This window comes from Scyliorhinus canicula, chromosome 2 (genome assembly GCF_902713615.1).
Source record: "Scyliorhinus canicula chromosome 2, sScyCan1.1, whole genome shotgun sequence".
Lineage (NCBI taxonomy): Eukaryota > Metazoa > Chordata > Chondrichthyes > Carcharhiniformes > Scyliorhinidae > Scyliorhinus > Scyliorhinus canicula.
Window position 1 is genome coordinate 82,201,556 of NC_052147.1, and position 19,956 is coordinate 82,221,511.

General features: G+C 42.5%; 1 protein-coding gene across 5 annotated transcripts in view; it reads left to right on the top strand.

The window, feature by feature from the left end:
* The window catches only part of strn3 (striatin, calmodulin binding protein 3), a 292,821-nt gene that overhangs the window by 138,624 nt on the left and 134,241 nt on the right, over positions 1-19,956 (top strand). For 3 of the 5 annotated variants that reach the window (XM_038781429.1, XM_038781437.1, XM_038781440.1), the window contains 2 exons: positions 1,988-2,098; positions 17,492-17,632. The exons of 1 other annotated variant lie outside the window; for it this stretch is intronic. In XM_038781429.1, coding sequence (XP_038637357.1) covers positions 1,988-2,098; positions 17,492-17,632 — 252 coding nt within the window. The remainder of the gene's footprint in view (positions 1-1,987; positions 2,099-17,491; positions 17,633-19,956) is intronic. One more of the 5 variants, XM_038781441.1, reaches the window with a different exon arrangement.

A 19,956-nucleotide genomic window follows, 5' to 3' on the forward strand; every position in this document is an offset into this window, starting at 1 on the left:
CCCTCACCATCAATATCATTATTTGGCGGAAAGGTGATTGGGGGGGGATTACCATTAATCAAAAGTTAAAAATCCTAAACTTCTCCAGCATCTACAAGGTACCATTCATAATTGTGATGGAATGCTCTCCACTGACCTGAATGGATGAAGCCAGAAAACATTCAAGAAGCATAACACTATCTGTTTCACTGGCACCTGATTTACTAGCCTATATATTCAGCTGCTGAATCACTGGCATACTATGGCTGCAATATTTGGTATCTATAACCTACTCAACAGCAACTTGCCAAGGCTCCTTTGGCACCTACTTCCAAAACATTGACCTCCACTAGAATAGTATAAAGTATACACAACTGCCAAGTTTCCTTTAAAGTCATGTACCTTCCCTATTGGACATTGTCGCAGAGTCAACATTCTGCAACAACTTTACCTAATATCCTTCACCACAGATACCTCATCATGTCAAGTGTAACCAGAGGTGGGCAATTTTGATAAAAATTACAAATACCCAAAAATATATTTAAGGATCATTCTACTTGATTAGTTAATAAGTTTTATATAACATTGTATTAGTATTGCTACACAAAAGAGTAATTAGCTGGCAGTCTGTGCTGCAAGTTAGTATAAAACAGCATGTGTTAATGTTCAGCCTTGACCCAAGAGGATAATTTTGCATGTCTTCCCTGAGCATTTCTAGCATGGCATCACAATCCCTGCAACACATTTTACTTTCCTTAGAACTTTCCTGCTGTTAAATGTGTTGTAAATTGATCAACATAATTCTAAGAAGTGAATATTTGTCGCTACTTTGTTAAACTGTAAATTGGAATGTTGCAAAACGAACTAGTGTTAGGTCAATATGTTACAACCATGTTCCAAAATACGAGCACAGTAAGAAGTCTTACAATACCAGGTTAAAGTCCAACAGTTTGTTTCGAATCACGAGCTTTCTGAGCACAGCTCCTTCTTCAGGTAATGAAGAGGTGGGTCCCAGAAACATATATATAGCAAAATTCAATGATGCAAGACGATACTTTGAATGTGAGTCTTTGCAGGTAATTGAGTCTTCACAGGTCCAGACGGAGCAACTAGAGAGAGGGATAATCACAGGTTGAAGAGATGTTAATTGTCTCAAGCCAGGACTAGTTGGTAGGATTTTGCAAGCCCAGGCCGGATGGTGATTGTAATGCAACATGAATCCAAGGTCCCAATTGAGGCCGTTCTCGTGTGCAGAACTTGGCTATAAGTTTCTGCTCGGCGATTCTGCGTTGTCGCGCATCCTGAAGGCTGTCTTGGAGAACGCTTACCCAAAGATCAGAGGCTGAATGCCTTTGACTGCTGAAGTGTTCCCCAACTGGAAAGGATGACCATAGGCTTCTTTCATCTTTGAGGGGAAGAGCTGACTGGTGGTGATTTAACCTGAGGATCACCATCCCTCAGGCTGGAGGCAAGGTTGAGAAGGCAGGGCCTTCATGAATAATCTTCAACATGAATAATATATACATAATATTTGAACTATTTAGTGGTTATTACAATAATTAAATAATTCGACGACTTCTATTTGATTGAAACATAGCTGTATTTTGACTTTAAAAAAAGTTGGCAATCATGTTCATACTAGTTCACATTCGTCCCTTGAAGCTGATTTGTTAGCAGAGTGAAGTGAGAACCCTCCTCATAAGCTTGTGTTCAATTTATAGCTTGTAAGAAAAGACATGCTTTCTAAACCTGTTGGCTGCTTTGTGCTTTGCTGTTTTGGATGCGGTGGCATGAACTTGCTTTTTTTAAGCTTGCATCGTCCTAAGAGTTTATAACAAAATATAACAATGACTTGTTATAATTTAGAATTGTGTTTTAAAAAATGATATGATAATTCTTCTCCAGTAACTTTTTAAAGGCTGTGATTAAACCACTAACCTTCATGATATAGCAGCATTGACTGCTTGCATTCCAATTTGCTGATTTTTCAATGATATGCTGCATGTAGACAAGGATGACTTCTCCCCATCTTCGGAGGTTTGGGCTGTAGACAAGGGACTAATAAGTAAACTGAAGGAACAATACAAGAAGGAGCGGAAGGGCAAGAAGGGGGTCAAGAGTAAGTGCAGATAATTCTGAAACGTGTAGTATGCCTTTTGCATTTCCTTGAAAGCACTCCTATATTTTTGTAACATTGTCCAAATATCTGTCTTTCATCAGCTTTGTTTCTGTTTGTTGAATACATTTCTTTACTCTCTAAAGAAACAATAGATTAGGGGTGCAACGAACGCTCCTTTCATTTAGCGGGGTTAGAGTTTTTCCTGTTTGTAAAATGGAAGTTTTATTGGCAAGCTGTTTGGAAGTACTGTGATATCTGCAGTTGCGTCATTTGGAAAATATATTATTTGGTAAACATGTTTATCTGGTAAGAACCTGTACAGTTCAAACCTTGAGGAGCAGAAATTGCTCTTTATTTAAAAATTCTTTTTTAGAGTACCCAATTCATTTTTCCCCAATTCATTTTTCCCAATTAATGGGCAATTTTAGTGTTGCCAATCCACCTACCCTGCACATCTTTCGGTTGTGGGGACGAAACCCACAAGTTGAATGTGACTCTTCAGTTGAAGAGAGGGTTGTGTTTCTAATAATGTACATCAGTTTAGTTGTGGATTCAGTTCTGATGGCTGAAAACTTGAGCACCAGGGCAGCATGGTGGCACAGGGTGGCATGGTCCCACAGTGGTTAGCACTGCTGCCTCACAGCACCAGGGACCTGGGTTCGAATCCAACCTTGGGTGACTGTCTGTGTGGAGTTGCACATTCTCACCATATCTGTGTAGGTTTCCTCCGGGTGCTCTGATTTTCTCCCACAATCCAAAGATGTGCAGGTAATGTGGATTGGCCATATAAAATTTTCCCCAAGTGTCCAAAGGTTGGGTAGAGTTATTAGGCCCGGGTAGGGTGGTCTTTCGAAGTTTCGGGGCAGACTCGATGGGTCGAATGGCTCCGTTCTGTACTGTAGGGATTCTACCATTTGATTGAAAGGTACGTATTGCAAGTAACTCGTGAGAAGTTCTGAATGTAGAAAATCATTTTATTGATTCAAGTTTTGGATATGGAGTATAAACGACTCTAGCTTAGAACAAAACTGAAATGCAGCACATGGAAACTAACAGTGCATGGTAATAAGTTGGTACTGCATGCATTTTATACTAACCTATTAGAAGAGCATGCACACTTATTTGTGTGGTTTTGCTGGTATTCTTCTCTAGGTGATGTATATGTCCATTGTTTCTTATGTGATCAGTTTTTTTAGAATTTCATCATTAACTTTAAAATAGAATAGTGTAAGAAGCAAAAATGTAAGTGTGAACCATGTAACGTTGAGGGTTTGAACCTCAAATTTGTTTTGTCCTTCGTGTTGTTCAATCTAAAAATCAACTATAATCAAGGGTTCTAATTAACAATTAAGTGAAAATATTTCAATTCACCTCCCTATTTAGTAAAGTGACATCAGCACAAGAGAAGGTGCTGATCAGTGAATAGCTGGTGAGTCTTTTATTTATTTAAGTAGTAAGTTTGATAGCCTCATAAAAAGAGGAATAACAGGGCAGCTCGGACCTGTGAAATGCACCTCCTGCTGCACCTGGAAACCCAAGGATGCTTCTCATGTCCTGGATAAACATATTTGCAGGATGTCGGCAGCTGCAACAACTTGAGCTCCAGATTTCAGCAATTGAGAAGCTGGCGACACTGCAGCACATCCATGAGGTTGAGAGGATTGTAGAAAGCACATTTATAGATATGTTCCCCTCTTAACTTATCAACATGCAGGTAAAGAGGGAATGGTTTACCACCAGGATGTCAAGAAGGACCAAGCAATTACCCCTAAATATATTTCACACTCCAGCCAGTTCTTAATACTGGTGCAATTGATGATCATCTGGTAGTGCAGCCAGAACCAAGTATATGGCATCACGGCCAGCTAAGCTATATAGGTGAACAAAAGGAGGACTGGAAAAGCATTTTCTTTGCGTATTTTCACACCCGAATTGTCTTTTAGCCTTTGGGGAATAGTGGGAGGAAGTGGTGGAAGGATTCCTGAGATGATTATCAGCCCCTTGAATTACAGTGAATGCTCTTTCTATGGCCACCAAGCCCTGGCATTGGGGCTCTAACCCAGAGCTTCTTAGTCCAGAGGTAGGAAGCTACCACTGTGCCACATGGCCTCCGGAATAACAATAGTGATAGAGGATTCGATAGTTGGGGAAACAGGTGAGCCTTTCTATAGCTACATATGTGAATCCAGGCTGATGTATTGCCACTCTGTTGCCACGGTCTAGGATGTCACTGAATGCCTGCAGAGCACCTTGAGGTGGAGGATGAACAGCCAATAGTTGTATTCCACATTCGTACAGACAATATATAAACAGGATGTGGTCCTTCAATCAAAATTTAGGGAGCTAGGAAGGAAATTAGCAAGCATCAAAGGTGCCATCTGCAAGTGGGAAAAGAGCAGATAAATCCATGTGTGAAGAAATGGTGCAGGAAGGAGGGCTTTAGATTCCTGTGACATTGGGACTAGTGCTGGCTAAGCTGGAGCCTGTACAGGCCAGATAGGTTTGATGACTAAGACCTTGCTCGAGTGGCTTGCCAGACACAATAACGACACCTGAATTTAGCATAACTCTACTTTATACAGAAGAGTGAGCGATTTGTGAGGATATGGTACAGAGATGACTCAAAATCGCTACTGGGATCTAGATACTACCCATACTCGTGAAGGAGGCTGGCCAGGCTATGATTACTTGGTATCGATATCTTCTAAGAGCTCAGGGCTCCTCTTCTGCGATGGTTGCTGCTGGGCTGTTGCTGATTGTGTTCCGATGTCCCTTCTTTTATCCAGGCTTTGCTAGTGCTGATGTGCACACGGGCAGCATGATGGTTAGCATAAATGCTTCACAGCTCCAGGGTCCCAGGTTCGATTCCCGGCTGGGTCACTGTCTGTGTGGAGTCTGCACGTCCTCCCCGTGTGTGCGTGGCTTTCCTCCGGGTTCTCCGGTTTCCTCCCACAGTCCAAAGATGTGCGGGTTAGGTGGATTGGCCATGATAAATTGCCCGTAGTGTCCTAATGGTAAGGTTAGGGGGGGGAGTTGTTGGGTTACGGGTATAGGGTGGATACGTGGGTTTGAATAGGGTGATCATGGCTTGGCACAACATCGAGGGCCGAAGGGCCTGTTCTGTGCTGTAATATTCTATGTTCTAAATACACACACACACACACACACACACACACACACACACACACACACACACACACACATATACACACACACATACACACATACACATACACACACATACACACACACACACACACAGTCACATCAAGAGAATTAATAGAAATGAACAGGATACTCCTATTTACTCAGGGTTATTTAATCAAGATCCATTGTCCTCTGAAACACTTGGTTTTGACCAGCTATAACCTAATTATGGAGTCTGATGGCCTCTTTGTTTATCATTCTTCCTGTTGCAAAGTTGATCTCTACTGTCTAGAAGTTAGTTACATATTCATAGCAGGTCCTTTTGTGTTACTGTGATAAATCTTGTAATTGGGTGATGATAAAGTTCCATTTAATGCTAAGACTTGAGTGGTCGACACACCGCCGATATCCGTACCGGCCAGGGCCTTTTTGATAGTAGCTGTTTTTGGCCTATATGTTTTTTTCCCTCTGTTAGCCTGTCCTCGAATTGCACCTGGACAGAGCTGGGACACATTTCCTTGCAACATGATTTATTAGCACAATTGTGTTTGATTTCAACTAACTTTTGGCTGTGTTCTGGGAACCAAGAGGTTATATTAATGAGGAACACAAATATGCACAGAAATTGAGACAGACGGACAATACTACAGTTGGAAATACTAAGGTTGAGCAGAAAGAATGTAGAGAGAATGTAATAAAATCAAAAATAAGATTATTGTGTATGTGCGTGAACCTGTGGAGTGTTGTAAATAAGGTTGATGAACTGTGGTCAATTTAGTCACATGGAAATGTCACCATGGACATGAGGCTCACTAGGTATTAATGTTCCTGGATATAAGATATTCAGGAAAGATGTGGAAGGAAAGAAAGGTGGAGGGGCAGCAGAATTGTTTAAGGAGAACATTGCAGTGCTGGAGAGAGAGGATGTCCGCGAGGGCTCTAGGACAGAATCTATGTGTCTAAGAAACCATTGATGTATTATATAGGCCTCCTACTAGTGGGTAACATGTAGAAGAGCAAATTTACAAAGATATTACAGAGAAGTGCAATGGTAATAGCAATGTTAATAGAGTAATTGTAATGGAGGAACTTTAATTATCCAAAATATTGTGGTATAGAAATTGCTATATGTGATATTTTATATCTTTTGCAGTAATATTAAGCCTGGGTTAAGGTATATATTTGTTGCAGTAATAGTATTAAAGAATCTAGGTTAAGGTATCCAGACTGTGGGTCTGCTAAAGCAGTAATTAAGAGTCATAAAAGGTGAGGATTGATTCTAACCATTTACTTGTTTACATATTGAGGGCTAATGGAACATTGTTATGATTTCTGGAAGTTCCCTGGAGAGTAGATCATTTATGAGAGATTGTATTTAGTCCTAGCTAAGCAGGTCATGTAATATTTTAGTGGGATACAGATGATGTAATTAATGGGAGGAGCCAGGTCTGTCCATAGTTTTGCAGTTTGCTGTAGGATTTAAGTCTGACAAGACAGAAGGAGTTTAAGTTGAACTGTAGTTTTGCCACATGCTGCTAGGTTGAGCAGAAGTGTACTGATTCTGCTCTGAAGGGTCACTCAGAAAGCCTCTACAGTTGAACAAGTAATCGGTTTGTTAAAGGCGACATTTGAACTGCATTGGATTGCTTAATTGGAGTTGGAGTTAGTAGCAGTTATAGATAGTAAGTTAAAGATTTTCTTTTTGTTTAAGAACTGATTAAATGATAATTGTAAAGCTACTTCTTTGATGTAACTGTGGTTAATTATGTGTTTAAATTAAAGTTTGTTTTAACATAAAAGATATCTATTGGTCAGAGTCATCACTCCTGGGGTAAAGTATCCTTTCCTTACAGTTTTACAAATGTCAAAAAATGTTTGGGATTCTTGTCCGGTACCCTAACAAATGTTGGAGTTTGGTCCAGTATCCTAACAATGTATACCGGGATAGTAACAGTGTAAAGGGCAGAGAGGGGCAAGAATTCCTAGACTCTGTTCAAGAATTTTCTACATCGGTATACTTTCAGTCCAGTGAAAAAGGAGACATTGTTGGACCTGATTCATTGAAATGAATTGGGCCAGGTGTGGTGGATTGGCCATGATAAATTGCCCTTGGTGTCCAAAAAGGTTAGGAGGGGTTATTGGGTTATGGGGATAGGGTGGAAGTGAGGGCTTAAGTGGGTCGGTGCAGACTTAATGGGCCAAATAGCCTCCTTCTGCACTGTATGTTCTAATTGCGGAAACATTTTCAGGGGTAGTTATCATTGTATCATAAGATTTCGGTTGGCTATAGCAAAGGACAAAGAGCAAGAATAAATCATTGGGGGAGGGAAAACTTCAAACAAGCGAGAACAAATCTGATTCAGATAAATCCAAGAGTAACTGGACAATTGGCTGCTGTGAAAAAATAGGCTGTTCGGGTCCAGTCACGGTACAATGCCACTCATCGGTAAGGGAGGGTATAGAAATCCAAAGCTCCCTAGATGATGAAAGAGATACGAGAGTAAGATGAAGCCGAAAAAACATGCATAAGGTGGATAATACTTTTCAGATTCTGACTCGATGTAGAAGGTTCAGATGGGAATTTAAAAAACAAGCAAGAGAATCAAAGAGAGAGTATGAGACAAGTGTAGCAGCTAACAAAAAAGGGAATACAAAAATCATCTACAGGCATGTGGATAACAAAACAATGGTAAAACAATGGGGTTGATTAGACACTTAAACGGGGATTTATACATGGAGGCACAGGTCACGGCTGCTAAATGAGTTCTCTGCATCTATCCAAGTCGTGGTGCAACACAAGATCACTGAGGCACTTGATGACTTAAAAATTTATGAAATGAAATGAAAATCGCTTATTGTCACGAGTAGGCTTCAATGAAGTTACTGTGAAAAGCCCCTAGTCGCCACATTCCGGCCCCTGTCCGGGGAGGCTGGTACTGGAATCGAACCGTGCTGCTGGCCTGCTTGGTCTGCTTTAAAAGCCAGCGATTTAGCCTTGTGAGCTAAACCAACCAGCTATAAAGAGCAGGTTTTAGCTAGGTTGGTTGCACTTAAGTACCCAGGACAGATAAGATGAAACCAAGGATACTGAGGGAAAAAGGGAGAAATTGCAGGGGCTCTAGCCATGATTTTCTAATCATCTAATACACGTGTGTTGCCAAAGGACTTGAGAATTGCAAATGTTATACCCTTCAAAAAAGATGCAATGATAAGCTTCGCAGCTATAGGCCTGTCGATTGGTGGAAAAGCTTTTTAGAAACAATAATTTGGGACAAAATTGAGTAATTTGGGAAAATGGAGTTAATCAAGGAAAGCACAGATTTGTCCAGGGGAGATCAGGTTTAATGAACTTGCTGGAGTTTTTTGAGGTAACAAGTGGGTTGGTGAGGGTAAACAACGTGGTGTACATAGACTTCCAAAAAGCATTTCATAAAGTGCTGCATAGCAGGCTTCTGAGCAAAGTTAGAGCTCATGGAATAAAAAGGACAGTAAGAATATGGATAGGAAATTGGCCAAGTGACAGGAAACAGATTAATGGTGCTTTCTTGTTAATACACACCTTTTAATCCAGTTTCTCCGCTTAGAAATAAAAGCAAAGAAAGGTAGTTGATGCATATTTTGGGGTGTCAAAGCTGAAGCAAAGCGAATCATCAAAAATTGCCATTCCACAATTCTTCGGCTGTGGTCAAGGAGTTCCCCACCGAGGCCCCAAATCTACCCAAAAGGGAACAGAGTCCCGTTCAATAGCGTGGGGTTCCTCAGCGCTGCTGGGAAACACCCAGCTAAAATGCACTTGGTATGGGACTGTGGATTCCCATTCGGGTAGATCATGTCCATTGTGATGGCACAGGTCCATTGAATATGCCATCATGCAAGTACTGACACACACTTACTTCCAGCACAGCCCCCCTCCCCTGGATTGTCTGGGTGCACCCTGCCCCCTCTACCCCCAAGTACGGGGATGACTCCAAACCCACCCCCCCTTCCAGAGTCCCCCCCACAGGAACCCCCTGTCTAAAGGAACCCCCTCCACAGAAACCCCCCACACACATACATACATACATACATACATACATATACACACACACAAACCCACTTTCTCTCCTCCCCTCCCCCCCCCCCCCACACACACACACACATACTGCTCACCTCACACACACAGGTCCCCCCCCCCCCCCGCCCCCCGCCCTTCGCAGGAAAGTGAAAGTGACTCCTGCCTGGAAGATAGAGAGCAGTGCAGACGGGTTCTGTGATCGGCGGCAGGCATTCTTCGGTGGGACGGAGAATCACGCCCGTTGGATTTTCAAGATCCGAGTTTAGTTTTTTTTTCTGTCTAAGATTTGCTAAGCAGATATAATCATCGTTAAAAAAATTATCGTGCAAATCTTTATGTTATGGCCGTAACTACTAAAAAAACTGGGATAAGATTGCCGGAAGTAATTTTGTTCAGGGAAACTTTTCTAAGGAGAGGACTTTCAGTCGAGCAGTCTAATGAGTCAAATTTGCCTTAGATTTCTGACAGAAAAATCCATTGTTCCCTTAAATATATGAAATGGGGAGGCCACAAAATGTTAGCATGTCTTTCTGAAGCTTTTGAGCATTTCCAGCATTTTCTGTCTTTATTCTCTTTAATGGTGTGCAGTATATGCATTTGTAACGATACTACTTCAAAGCATGAGTGCAAACCTGTTTTGAAAGAAAGTAAGTATTCTGTATTTGCTGAGTAAAATTTTGTTTTCTTCCTTTTAAATTAAATCCTTAATTACATTTATACTTGCCATGCTGAAACTTGTAAGTAAGTTAACCCTTTAAAAAAAAAGACGAATATACATTATGAAAGAATTACATAGTTGAGAATATGATTTGATTTCAGGTTTCAATGACAATAATTAAATATTGCTGGTAGTTAAATATATTTGGTTTTGAATTCACCAACCCCAAAACAGCTCATTTGTAAGTGAAAGATTGTAGGTGATACCAGACATAACTCCCCGGATGAACAAGAGGACTAAATTAATCCAGTGTTATAGTTGCTTGTTACTAATCTTGTTGAGAGACAAGTAAATAAATCTTATTTATATCACTGCTAAATCATTGCTTGAAGTATCCTTGACTATGTTGGCAAAGGTTTCTAAATAAACAAATATGCTAATAAAGATGTGCGTTTCAAGTTTATCCCCTCTATATTAAATTTGTGATTCTTTGGGGGGGAGGAGATCACATGATGTGAGCACAGAGGCGGCTGCATTTATTTATCTTTTAATTCACTCGATATTCATCTTTTAATCCGTCTTTACATCCTGTTGCCTTTTCTTGGGATGCATGGCTTGTGCTATATCCTGAGAAATGTTTGGTCAATGTTTTTGCACCTAAGAGCCGAGAATAAAATGCTGAAATCCTAGTTTTTCCATGACAGCCGTAGTGGGCAGGGCTTGGGTGGGGACTTCACTGGCGTAGTTGCTATTGGGCGGTTAGTGGTGCTGTGTGCATCGGATGATGACTGCCAACGTTGATGTTCATAGATCATAGAATTTACAGTGCAGAAGGAGGCCATTCGGCCCATCGCGTCTGCACCAGCCCATGGAAAGATCACCCTATCTAAGCCCACATCTCCACCCTATTCCAGTAACCTCGTAACCCCATCTAACCTTTTTGGACACTAAGGGCAATTTAGCATGGCCAATCCACCTGACCTGCATATCTTTGGACTGTGGGAGGAAACCGGAGCACCAGGGAGGAAACCCACGCAGACACGGGGAGAACGTGCAGACTTTGCACTGACAGTGACCCAAGCCGGGAATCGAACCTGGGACCCTGGAGCTGTGAACAACTGCACTAACCACTCTGTTACCATGCCGCCCTTGTGCTACCGTAGCGTTGTCTTGGCTGAAAGTCTTGGCTCTGAGGTGCAGGTCATCAGGGCTCACGTCCAAGAATTACAGGGTATTTTTATGGAGGCACACAAGGAGATTCCTGGATCTGAGACAGCACTTTCTCTGGTGGGGGCCCATCTCCGTATTGTCAAGTTCCTGCTACATGGCTTGTCCTCCATCCTGATGGGGTTGGGAGAAGGAGAGGGGGACTGAGAGGGGGCACATTGAGCCTGGTCCTCAGCGAGAGGTGAGTGAAGAGTCATCGAGTGTGTTTGTGGATTGGCTGCCATGTTTTGGTAATCTCTATTGGGAGACTGGACTTTTCCGATTTGATGGGAAACATCGTATCCTGCCTTCAAGGCTTTGACCTACCAATCACTGGGCCTGTATTCTGTTCCTGTCGCTTGTCGTGGAGATTGGTGGTGGCCATACAAGTTGAGTCATTTCCCTGCCCTGGCAGGGGCCTAGGCGGTGGATTGCCTGGGTGTTGGTGAGACGGCATGGCACAAGTAATGGTGTCTTGTGCTTTGATCATTGGACTCCTTGAAAGATCATGAAGAGTGCTCGTTGATCCTGTTTTATCCTTGGCTTTTGCTTTCTTTGTGAGCCTGGGAAGATGTCTTTATCCTGAGGACTATCTTGCAAATCAGTTGTTATCCTGGACATTACTCCCTGTTGATCACGTTGTTATCTGATTGATGCTGTCTTTTCCTACAGGGGAGTGTATGTATCATGGGTGTGATGGCCTGGTGATTATCCTGATTTAGCAAGTTCATGTTTAGTTGAATATGGAATATAGGTTTTGTGCATAGTTTTATTCCTAAAAGTAATGTCTTATAATCCTTGTGGGTGAAGAATGTCTCCATTAATGGGAAGATGAGTGGAGCTGGAGTGGGGCGAGCAGTGGACAGTTTGGGTTGGGTAAGGTTAGTTCATCTGATTGCGAATAGCACCCCCAGTTAGAGCTAATCCATTTCAGTGTTTTGTCTATCCTTTTTCCTTTTTGATTCGAATATATGGATCCGTGGTTTTATCTTTCATCAGCCAGGACAGACTTTTTGTTATCTGGGGAGGATTGGGTTTTGTCTGACTCTTTCTTCGGGTTGAGTTTTTTCTTCTTACATGGGTCTCTTTACTGTTTTTGATACTTTTGGAGCTGCGATTTCTATGTTATTAGAACAGACTGAAGTGGAATCTGTATCCGTTGTTGAAGATGTGGGATGGGGATGAGTGTGGCCCTGGAGATCCTTTGGTGGTGGTTTACGCAAATTGGTTTGAGTGTCATCACGCTGGAGGTCTCCTAGTTCTTGTCTTGTCTTGTCTTGTCTTGGTAAGAGTGGTGCTGGCTCTGTTTCTGGTCTGGCCCAGTGGAATCTGGGGGATGGTGGAGTAGGAGGAGGTGCCCTTGGGGACTGGGGGTGGAGGACCAGCCCTCCCTCCCAGGATGCCCAATTAATGGGTGTCTTGATGATTCTTCTTCCTGCAGATGGTGGTCCCCTCCTAGCTAGGGCTGGACTGTTATCCATTCCCCCCTCCTGTGAGTCAGAGTGGTGCTTACTCCAGATGAGCACAGTAAGAAGTCTTACAACACCAGATTAAAGTCCAACAGGTTTGTTTGGAATCACTAGCTTTCGGAGCACTGCTCCTTCCTCGGGTGAGACTCACCTGATGGCTACTCTAGATGGGGTTGGTTAGGTGTAGGCACAGTGGGGCATAGGTTAGGGTTTGTGTGAGAGGTCTTGGGGGCATAATTCCCTGTGCTTTTTTTTTGCACAGTGCTGTGCTAGGCCAGGTTTGGTACCCTGTTGTCCGCGGGGATCTGGGGTGCCCTCCTCTGGGGTTGCCCTCAGGGAGGGGCTAGTGGGCTGAGTTCGACCCTTCGGGTGTGTGGGGACTTGAATGTGCTGAGCGCTGCACTGAATAGATATATTGTTTTTTTTCTTGAGAGAGGTGAAAGATGCCCTTTGTTGACTGGATAGATGGTTATAATGGGTCAGGCTATTGTTTCGACACCATGGTTGTGTGCACGGTCAATTCCAGCCCCACTGATTCCGAAGTCCCAACATAAATGAATTAACCAATTATTTGTACATAATTTTTGAGACCGTTGACCCTCAACTGCTTCAGTGACTTAGAGGCACCAGATTTGTAAAAGTTTAATTACAGCAAGAGATAAACATGTAATGTCAATAAATGGTCTGCCAAACTAATTATTCTCCCCTTTTAATGTTCCACCTTCCACCCATTTGCACAGAAGACAGACACAGAGTATGAAGGGAAGGATGGGGCAATTTAAATGGGGACGGGAGATGAATAATTTTGCTGCTGAGATTGTAGTCGGCTATCTTCTCAAGGCACAGATTGTTGAAACCACCAGCTGGTTTGGATCCTCTTGCAATAACCTACACGGCAGATTCTTGGGCTGTGGGAATTTTTCTGGGGTGTCGCTTTCATTTTGTGAAACCTGAGTCTTCACACTAAAGGTTTTCCCTCAGGTTTATTTAATCCTGACTGGCTACCGCCTGATTGGCGCTCAGTCTCACTGAGGTAAAATTAAAGTTCCCGCCCTGAGAATTTAAAATAAGATTTTATGACCACTCCACTTATTTACCGCTGGCCTGGATCTTCCAGATTAAAGGAATGTTTTCAAACAGCCCAGTCTACTTGCAGCCATTTAATAAGAAGTGAAACTTTTTGCAGGCTGGCTACAGAGAGTGAGCTTTAATCACCAGGCAAAAGATGATAGAAGGAGTCCAAACCTGTGTCTCCTTCTCCTGGTTCAAACAAAACACTTAAACAAAAATGGAGTCTGCCTTCTTTGTCAGAACCTTCTGCAATAATCCGGACTAATCCGCATTGAGTATTTGCTAAATCCTGAGATTTCAGTGGAGCCGATTTGCTGCTGGCCAAGTCCATCAAAATGTGACATCACTGGACCAAACTAAATAGCACATTGCCTTGGGGGTCTCCTTGGGCCACACCATGAGCTAACACCTTGTATCGGGGGTGTTTCAGTAATCATCCAGATACAAAAGGGCCAGAAATCACAAAGGGAAACATGGGGACTGATAAGGATTTACAAGAGGTTCTTTTCAGTATTGCCCGAGAGTGGTGGAGTCTGGATTGGATGTTATCTGTGTGATTAGTTCTGAGGATATTTGCTATTGTCCACCCTTTTCTTCTGGGATGCCTCTGAGGCTGAGATCTCTGTTGCATCTCTCATTTTGCTTTTGTTTTTCGCCTGAGCTACTTGGAGATGCAGCTCAATTCTGGCCATGTTGAGGCCGGCTGTCTTTGAACAGTCTTTGAACTGATAATGTGTGGGTCCACTTTGAATGGTAGTTTTAAGGTGGTGTCGGTTTTTCTTCTGGGTGGTTCTAGTTGGTGGAGTGGGTTGCCTGTTGCTGGATAGGAAAGGAGTCGGCCTTCCCTCCCTGGGTGTCCTTTTGAGGGGTGCTTTGATGAGTGAGCCGGGGGGGGGGGGGTGAGGTTTGGGTCGGTAGTGTTAGTTCATCCTGATTGTGAATAGCACCCCCTTTTCTCCAGCGCGGGACCCCCTCTTCTCCAGCGCGGGACCCCCTCCCTTTGACTAGGATCGGAATGATTATCCTTACTCAGTATTTGAGCTTTGTGAGTATCTTGATGCACCTGAATTCTTGCATTGCAACAGAATGTATATTTGTAATTTTTTACCATGTGAACATTAATTTACAGCAACTGCTGAATTAGGAGTCGCTTCGTTGAAGAACCGTATCTAATAAGAAATAGTTAATGATTTTTAACCTCCGTGTTTTAGCCTTAGACTGTATGTGGACATTTAGTATTAGACCATAAGACTTAGGAGCAGGTGGTTGAATTTACGGGTTAATGATTGAACATATATGTCCAAGAATTGTATTTTGAATGTTCCTGTGGTTCAACGAAGTAACTTGTCAAGTCCAATAAATAATCTCACAACATTATATATTTGAGCAATGGATTTTGTTACAAATATTAAGCTGTAGACATATTCTCAATATTGAGTCAAAGACTCAAAAGCTGTTTAATGAAATTACATCTTATTCACTTCATACAATAATCTCCATGTTGGAATTTGAAAAAAATTTCAGTAGCGATAGTTCCATTTTCTAATCTTGCTGGTCTGTTGAAGATGCTGACTCTTGCTCCAGTGGTTTCACTGGCTCCTGAAACCATCTGATACTTTGTTCAAATAACTATGATTCTTGTGTGGTTCTTAATACTGAGTTCAGCAGAATACTTTTGTGGGAGAGGGATGCTTCACAGCTGACCCTGAATTTGTTCACATTTGATGTGCACATATGTACTTTCTATGAGGAGTCACAGGAGGTGAAACACAAGCTGAATTTCCACCTTTCTTCTTCACTCATCACCTGATAGCCCAATGACAGAAATGTCAGTTGTAACATCCCAACTGCAGTCCAGCTGAGATCACTTGACCTGGACAAGATCATTGGTTGAATGATGTAATTTCCGATCCTTTCTGTTTTTATACTGCTATTGAGGAACAATTAGTTTAGATTGACATGTATTTCTTTTGTGAAATGTGTTATTTTGTACTTTTTGCCCATCTCTGCATTGGTTTCAATGGCAGGACAAAACAGTAGACTGCAATTTCTGTGATTGACACTCGTGATTGGATGATAAGGGGGCTGGGTAAATTACTTTTACATGCTACTCACTTAGAGAAAGATTTTGCTTCCTGTGACACATAGATTGGCAATTCTTCCTTTGTAAGTTGCAAATGATATTGGTATGCAACTTCTTAAGCATTTCATTAGGCAGCAAACACTTGTACGTATATAACAGAGAACCGGAGTGCCATATGTGAGTACAATTTTGTACACTTGGGAGTACATGTCCAGTTTTCCAAGTGAAGACAAGAAGTTGCAGAAAACTTGGAAGAGTGTATAGCTGTATGTCCATGTGAGAGTTCACATGCTTTTGAGAGGCTGTGTCTGTGGAAAATAAATGATGCAGACTATATATGCCTTCCATCCCTTAAATGAGCAGCCGTTGGTTTCTACAGGATGAAGCACATGCTGCCAAGTAAGCAGGACGACTAAACTTTTTTTTTGCCTTGCCTGGAATGTCTTTCCTCATAAACCATGTTCTGTGTCCCTTTGGGCAATATCTTGCTCTTTGTCAGTTGCTAACCTGTTTCACTCCAGAGGTGAGGCTTGAAGCAGAAAGCAAACTGAACATTGAAGTACTGTTACTTGCCATGCACATATATGCATTTATTTACTCTATTACCATTGGACTTTTCCACTGGCCATCTCTAAATAAGAAAATCCTTGGCACTTAAATCCATTCCTCTGTTTTGGTGAATGAACTCCTTCAGTCTATGTTTGGGTCTCGCTCCTCAGTTTCATATTCCTTAACAGACTTTCTTGGAGTGTGAGGACTCCACTTGGATACGCCAGATGGCCCCAGGAGTGATTTGAATCAAGAGAACTTCCACAGCCATTACCTGCAAAGGCCTTTGGTGCACAAATTCCTCTAGCCTGCGAAGATATCTATGGTGGAAACTAATTCTATGAATGGACAGTTAAGACTTTACACCCAAACTCTGTACCATTAGGTGGTGTGATACATACCTGACAACATAGAAGACCCTCCACAGAGGATTGTAATTACTGTGGTGAGTAATTGCTATCTGAGAAATTGAAACTAGCATTAATAGTTCCTCATTTAAAAACGTATCTGAAGTTTATTTTTTGCTTTGATGAAATATCTTAGATGAGTACATGAGGTATAGTCAATAAAGAGGGAAGCAATGAATAACATTTTCCCCTCATATTTGCTCCTCATACTTGTGCCCCAATTTGACTTTGCTTTTAACTGAAACACTGAACAACTGAAGTAAGAACACAAGTGTGGAAGATGATCGTAAAAACAACCTTTTGACAGGCATATTTAAAGTGCTAGTTTGTTGCACCCCTAGTATAAACATCTTATCTTTGTTTTGTCCTCCATTCATGTTGCTCAAATGACTGTTCCTTGATTTGTTTTTTTCTCTTTGCCTCATCTGTGAAATCCTCTGTATAGATAATTGAATCAGTAAGATATTGGCTTTTGTTTTTCAATTTTGGTAGCTATTTAAAGTTGCATGCAGTAGGTTATAATCCATTTAGAAAAAAATAGTTTTAATGATTGCACAGAGTATGAATACATGTGAATGTTGATTCATGTATAAAATATTATTCAGGGTGGTTTGATTTTTTAAAACTGTTATAATATATATTTTAGTTGATTGCCAGAGCAAATAAATTATGTAATGATAGAACCTATTTCAAGCTAAGAAGAATGCTGGATAAGTGACTGGACAGTTACTGATGGCTTTCATTTACAGGGGTAAATCGGTCAAAACTTCAGGATATGATTGCAGATCTCCGAGATGATGAGCTGCCTCACATGTCACCTGGAACCATGATTCAGTCCAGGCCAACCTCTTCCAGACTGGCTGATCATGACAACTCAAGAACAGAAGAAGGTATAATTAAAATTGTTACTGTATCTTTAAAAACAAAAGAAGCTGGAAATGCTCAGTAGGCCTGCAGTATCAGTGGAGAGACACACGGTTCATATTTCAGGTGAGTGATCTTTCATCAGAACTGGAAAAAGTTAACCTAGTAACATGTTTTAAACAAATACAGAAGCAGGGAAAAGGGAAAGTGGAGTAAGCAAAAGGGAAGGTCTGTGATGGGATGGAAGACAGATTCTCCAAAAATGGGCCTATGTCCCCCACGCCGGCGTACAAATGCTGGAGTTTTATTCTAGAGATTCCTGGAAAAAAGTACAGCTAATTTAATGCCTGCAGGGGGCTAGCAGGGACCAAGAGTAACTCACGCAGCTTTAGCTGCTGATATGGGCCCCCGCTCTTCTGGTTTTGAGTCCGCGCATTCGCACGGCGGTGGCCTCCAGTGGCTGCGCTGAGCTCCATGGCGGACTCGGATCGCGGAGGCAGACATAAAAGTTAGATCCCCTCCCGATCATCTAACCATGCGGATCTATCCCCCGGCCACCTATAAGGTTTCTCCTCCTCCTCCCCCCCCCCCCCCCCCCCCCCCCAAACCGGAGTCTGATCCCCCCGCCCCCTACCAGGAGGGCCACAGACCGAGTCCACAGCGACCACACCAGCATCCCGACCAGCAATACCAGGTTAGTTCCATGCCGTTGGGAACTCAGCTGGTCGGGAGCGGAGGATCACTGGGCTGACCTCTGTCCATAGGTCCCCAGGCACGCACCGTACTCCGCGATCACGCTGATTCTCGGGTCCCGGAGAATCACCGGACGGGCGCCCGCCCGATTTCGGCGTGAAATTGGATTCTCTGTCTCCATGCCGAACACAATTTCGGCGGGGGCTGCGGAGAATCCAGCCCCTGGGATATTAAATGAAAAGAAACAAAGATCTAATGGACATGTCGATGGAAATGGTGGAATTATTACCAGCAGGTGCTGACTGGCTGTCGGGGTACTGGTTATGATCAGACATTGTTGAACTCCTAAGTGTTAAGTACAGAAGGCTAAATAAAAAGATGAGACACTTCCATAAGCTTCATCAGAACTCTGGAGTGGGCAAAGGAGTTGAGAGATCAGAGTAGGAGTTAGACAGAAAATTAAAATGACAGGTTCCTGGGGTTTGGGATCATGCTCACAGATTAAAGAGGTGTTCCCCAAAATGTCTTGAGTTTGATCTCCCCAAACTAGAAGAGACCGCTTTGTGGGCAATGAATGCTGTATATTAGATTGAAAAAGTACAAGCAATTCTCTGCTTCATTTGAAAGGAACATTTTCATGAAATATTGGAATGGGCAGCACGGTAGCACAAGTGGCTAGCACTGTGGCTTCACAGAGCCAGGGTCCCAAGTTCGAGTCCCCGCTGGGTCACTGCCTGTGCAGAGTCTGCACGTTCTCCCCGTGTCTGCGTGGGTTTCCTCCGGGTGCTCTGGTTTCCTGGTTTCCTCCCACAGACCAAAGACGTGCAGGTTAGGTGGATTGGCCATGTTAAATTGCCTTTCGTGTCCAAAAGGTTAGGTGGGGTTATTGGGTTACGGGGTAGGGTGGAAGTGAGGGCTTAAGTGGGTCGGTGCAGACTCGATGGGCTGAATGGCCTCTTACTGCACTGTATGTTCTATGTGTTATGTACTATTCGTATCCAGCCCCACTAGGATCCCTTCTGTCACCTCTTTCTTTTTGGTACTCATTCGGTACATTGATGACTGTTCTCAGTTTCCTGCTGTCAACCTGAACTGAAAAATGTCATCAACTTAGCTTCCAATTTCAGCCCCTCCCTTGGCTTTACATCATCCATCTTCAACCCTTTCCATCTCTGGAGATGGGATATGGACTAATATCCATGATAAGTCTCTGGACTCTGCGTTGAGTTCAACAATTTGAAGATCATAGCCACCACCCCCATTTTTTTCAGGCAGAAGCTGTGGGAAGTGATTTTGCTATTCCAATTTGCATCTCTTCCAGATCGATCTTTTGTTTCTTTACTTGTCCCATTATCATCTGTTCTGTCATTTAATTTCTCCTGCCTTCCACTTTATCAGACATTTTTTCTCTTTCTCCCCCTATTCCATGTATTTGCTTAAAAGCTGCTACATCTCTCATTTCTTTCCAGTTCTGATGAAAGATCATCCACCTGAAACATTAACTTTATTTCTCTCTCCACAGATGCTGCCTGACTTACTGGGTATTTGCAGCATTTTTTTTCATTTCAGATTTCTAGCATCTGTGATATTTTGCTTTTGTATCTGTAGGTCATGTTGGTATCTTCCCATCCTAACATATCTATTAGCAGCCATATCT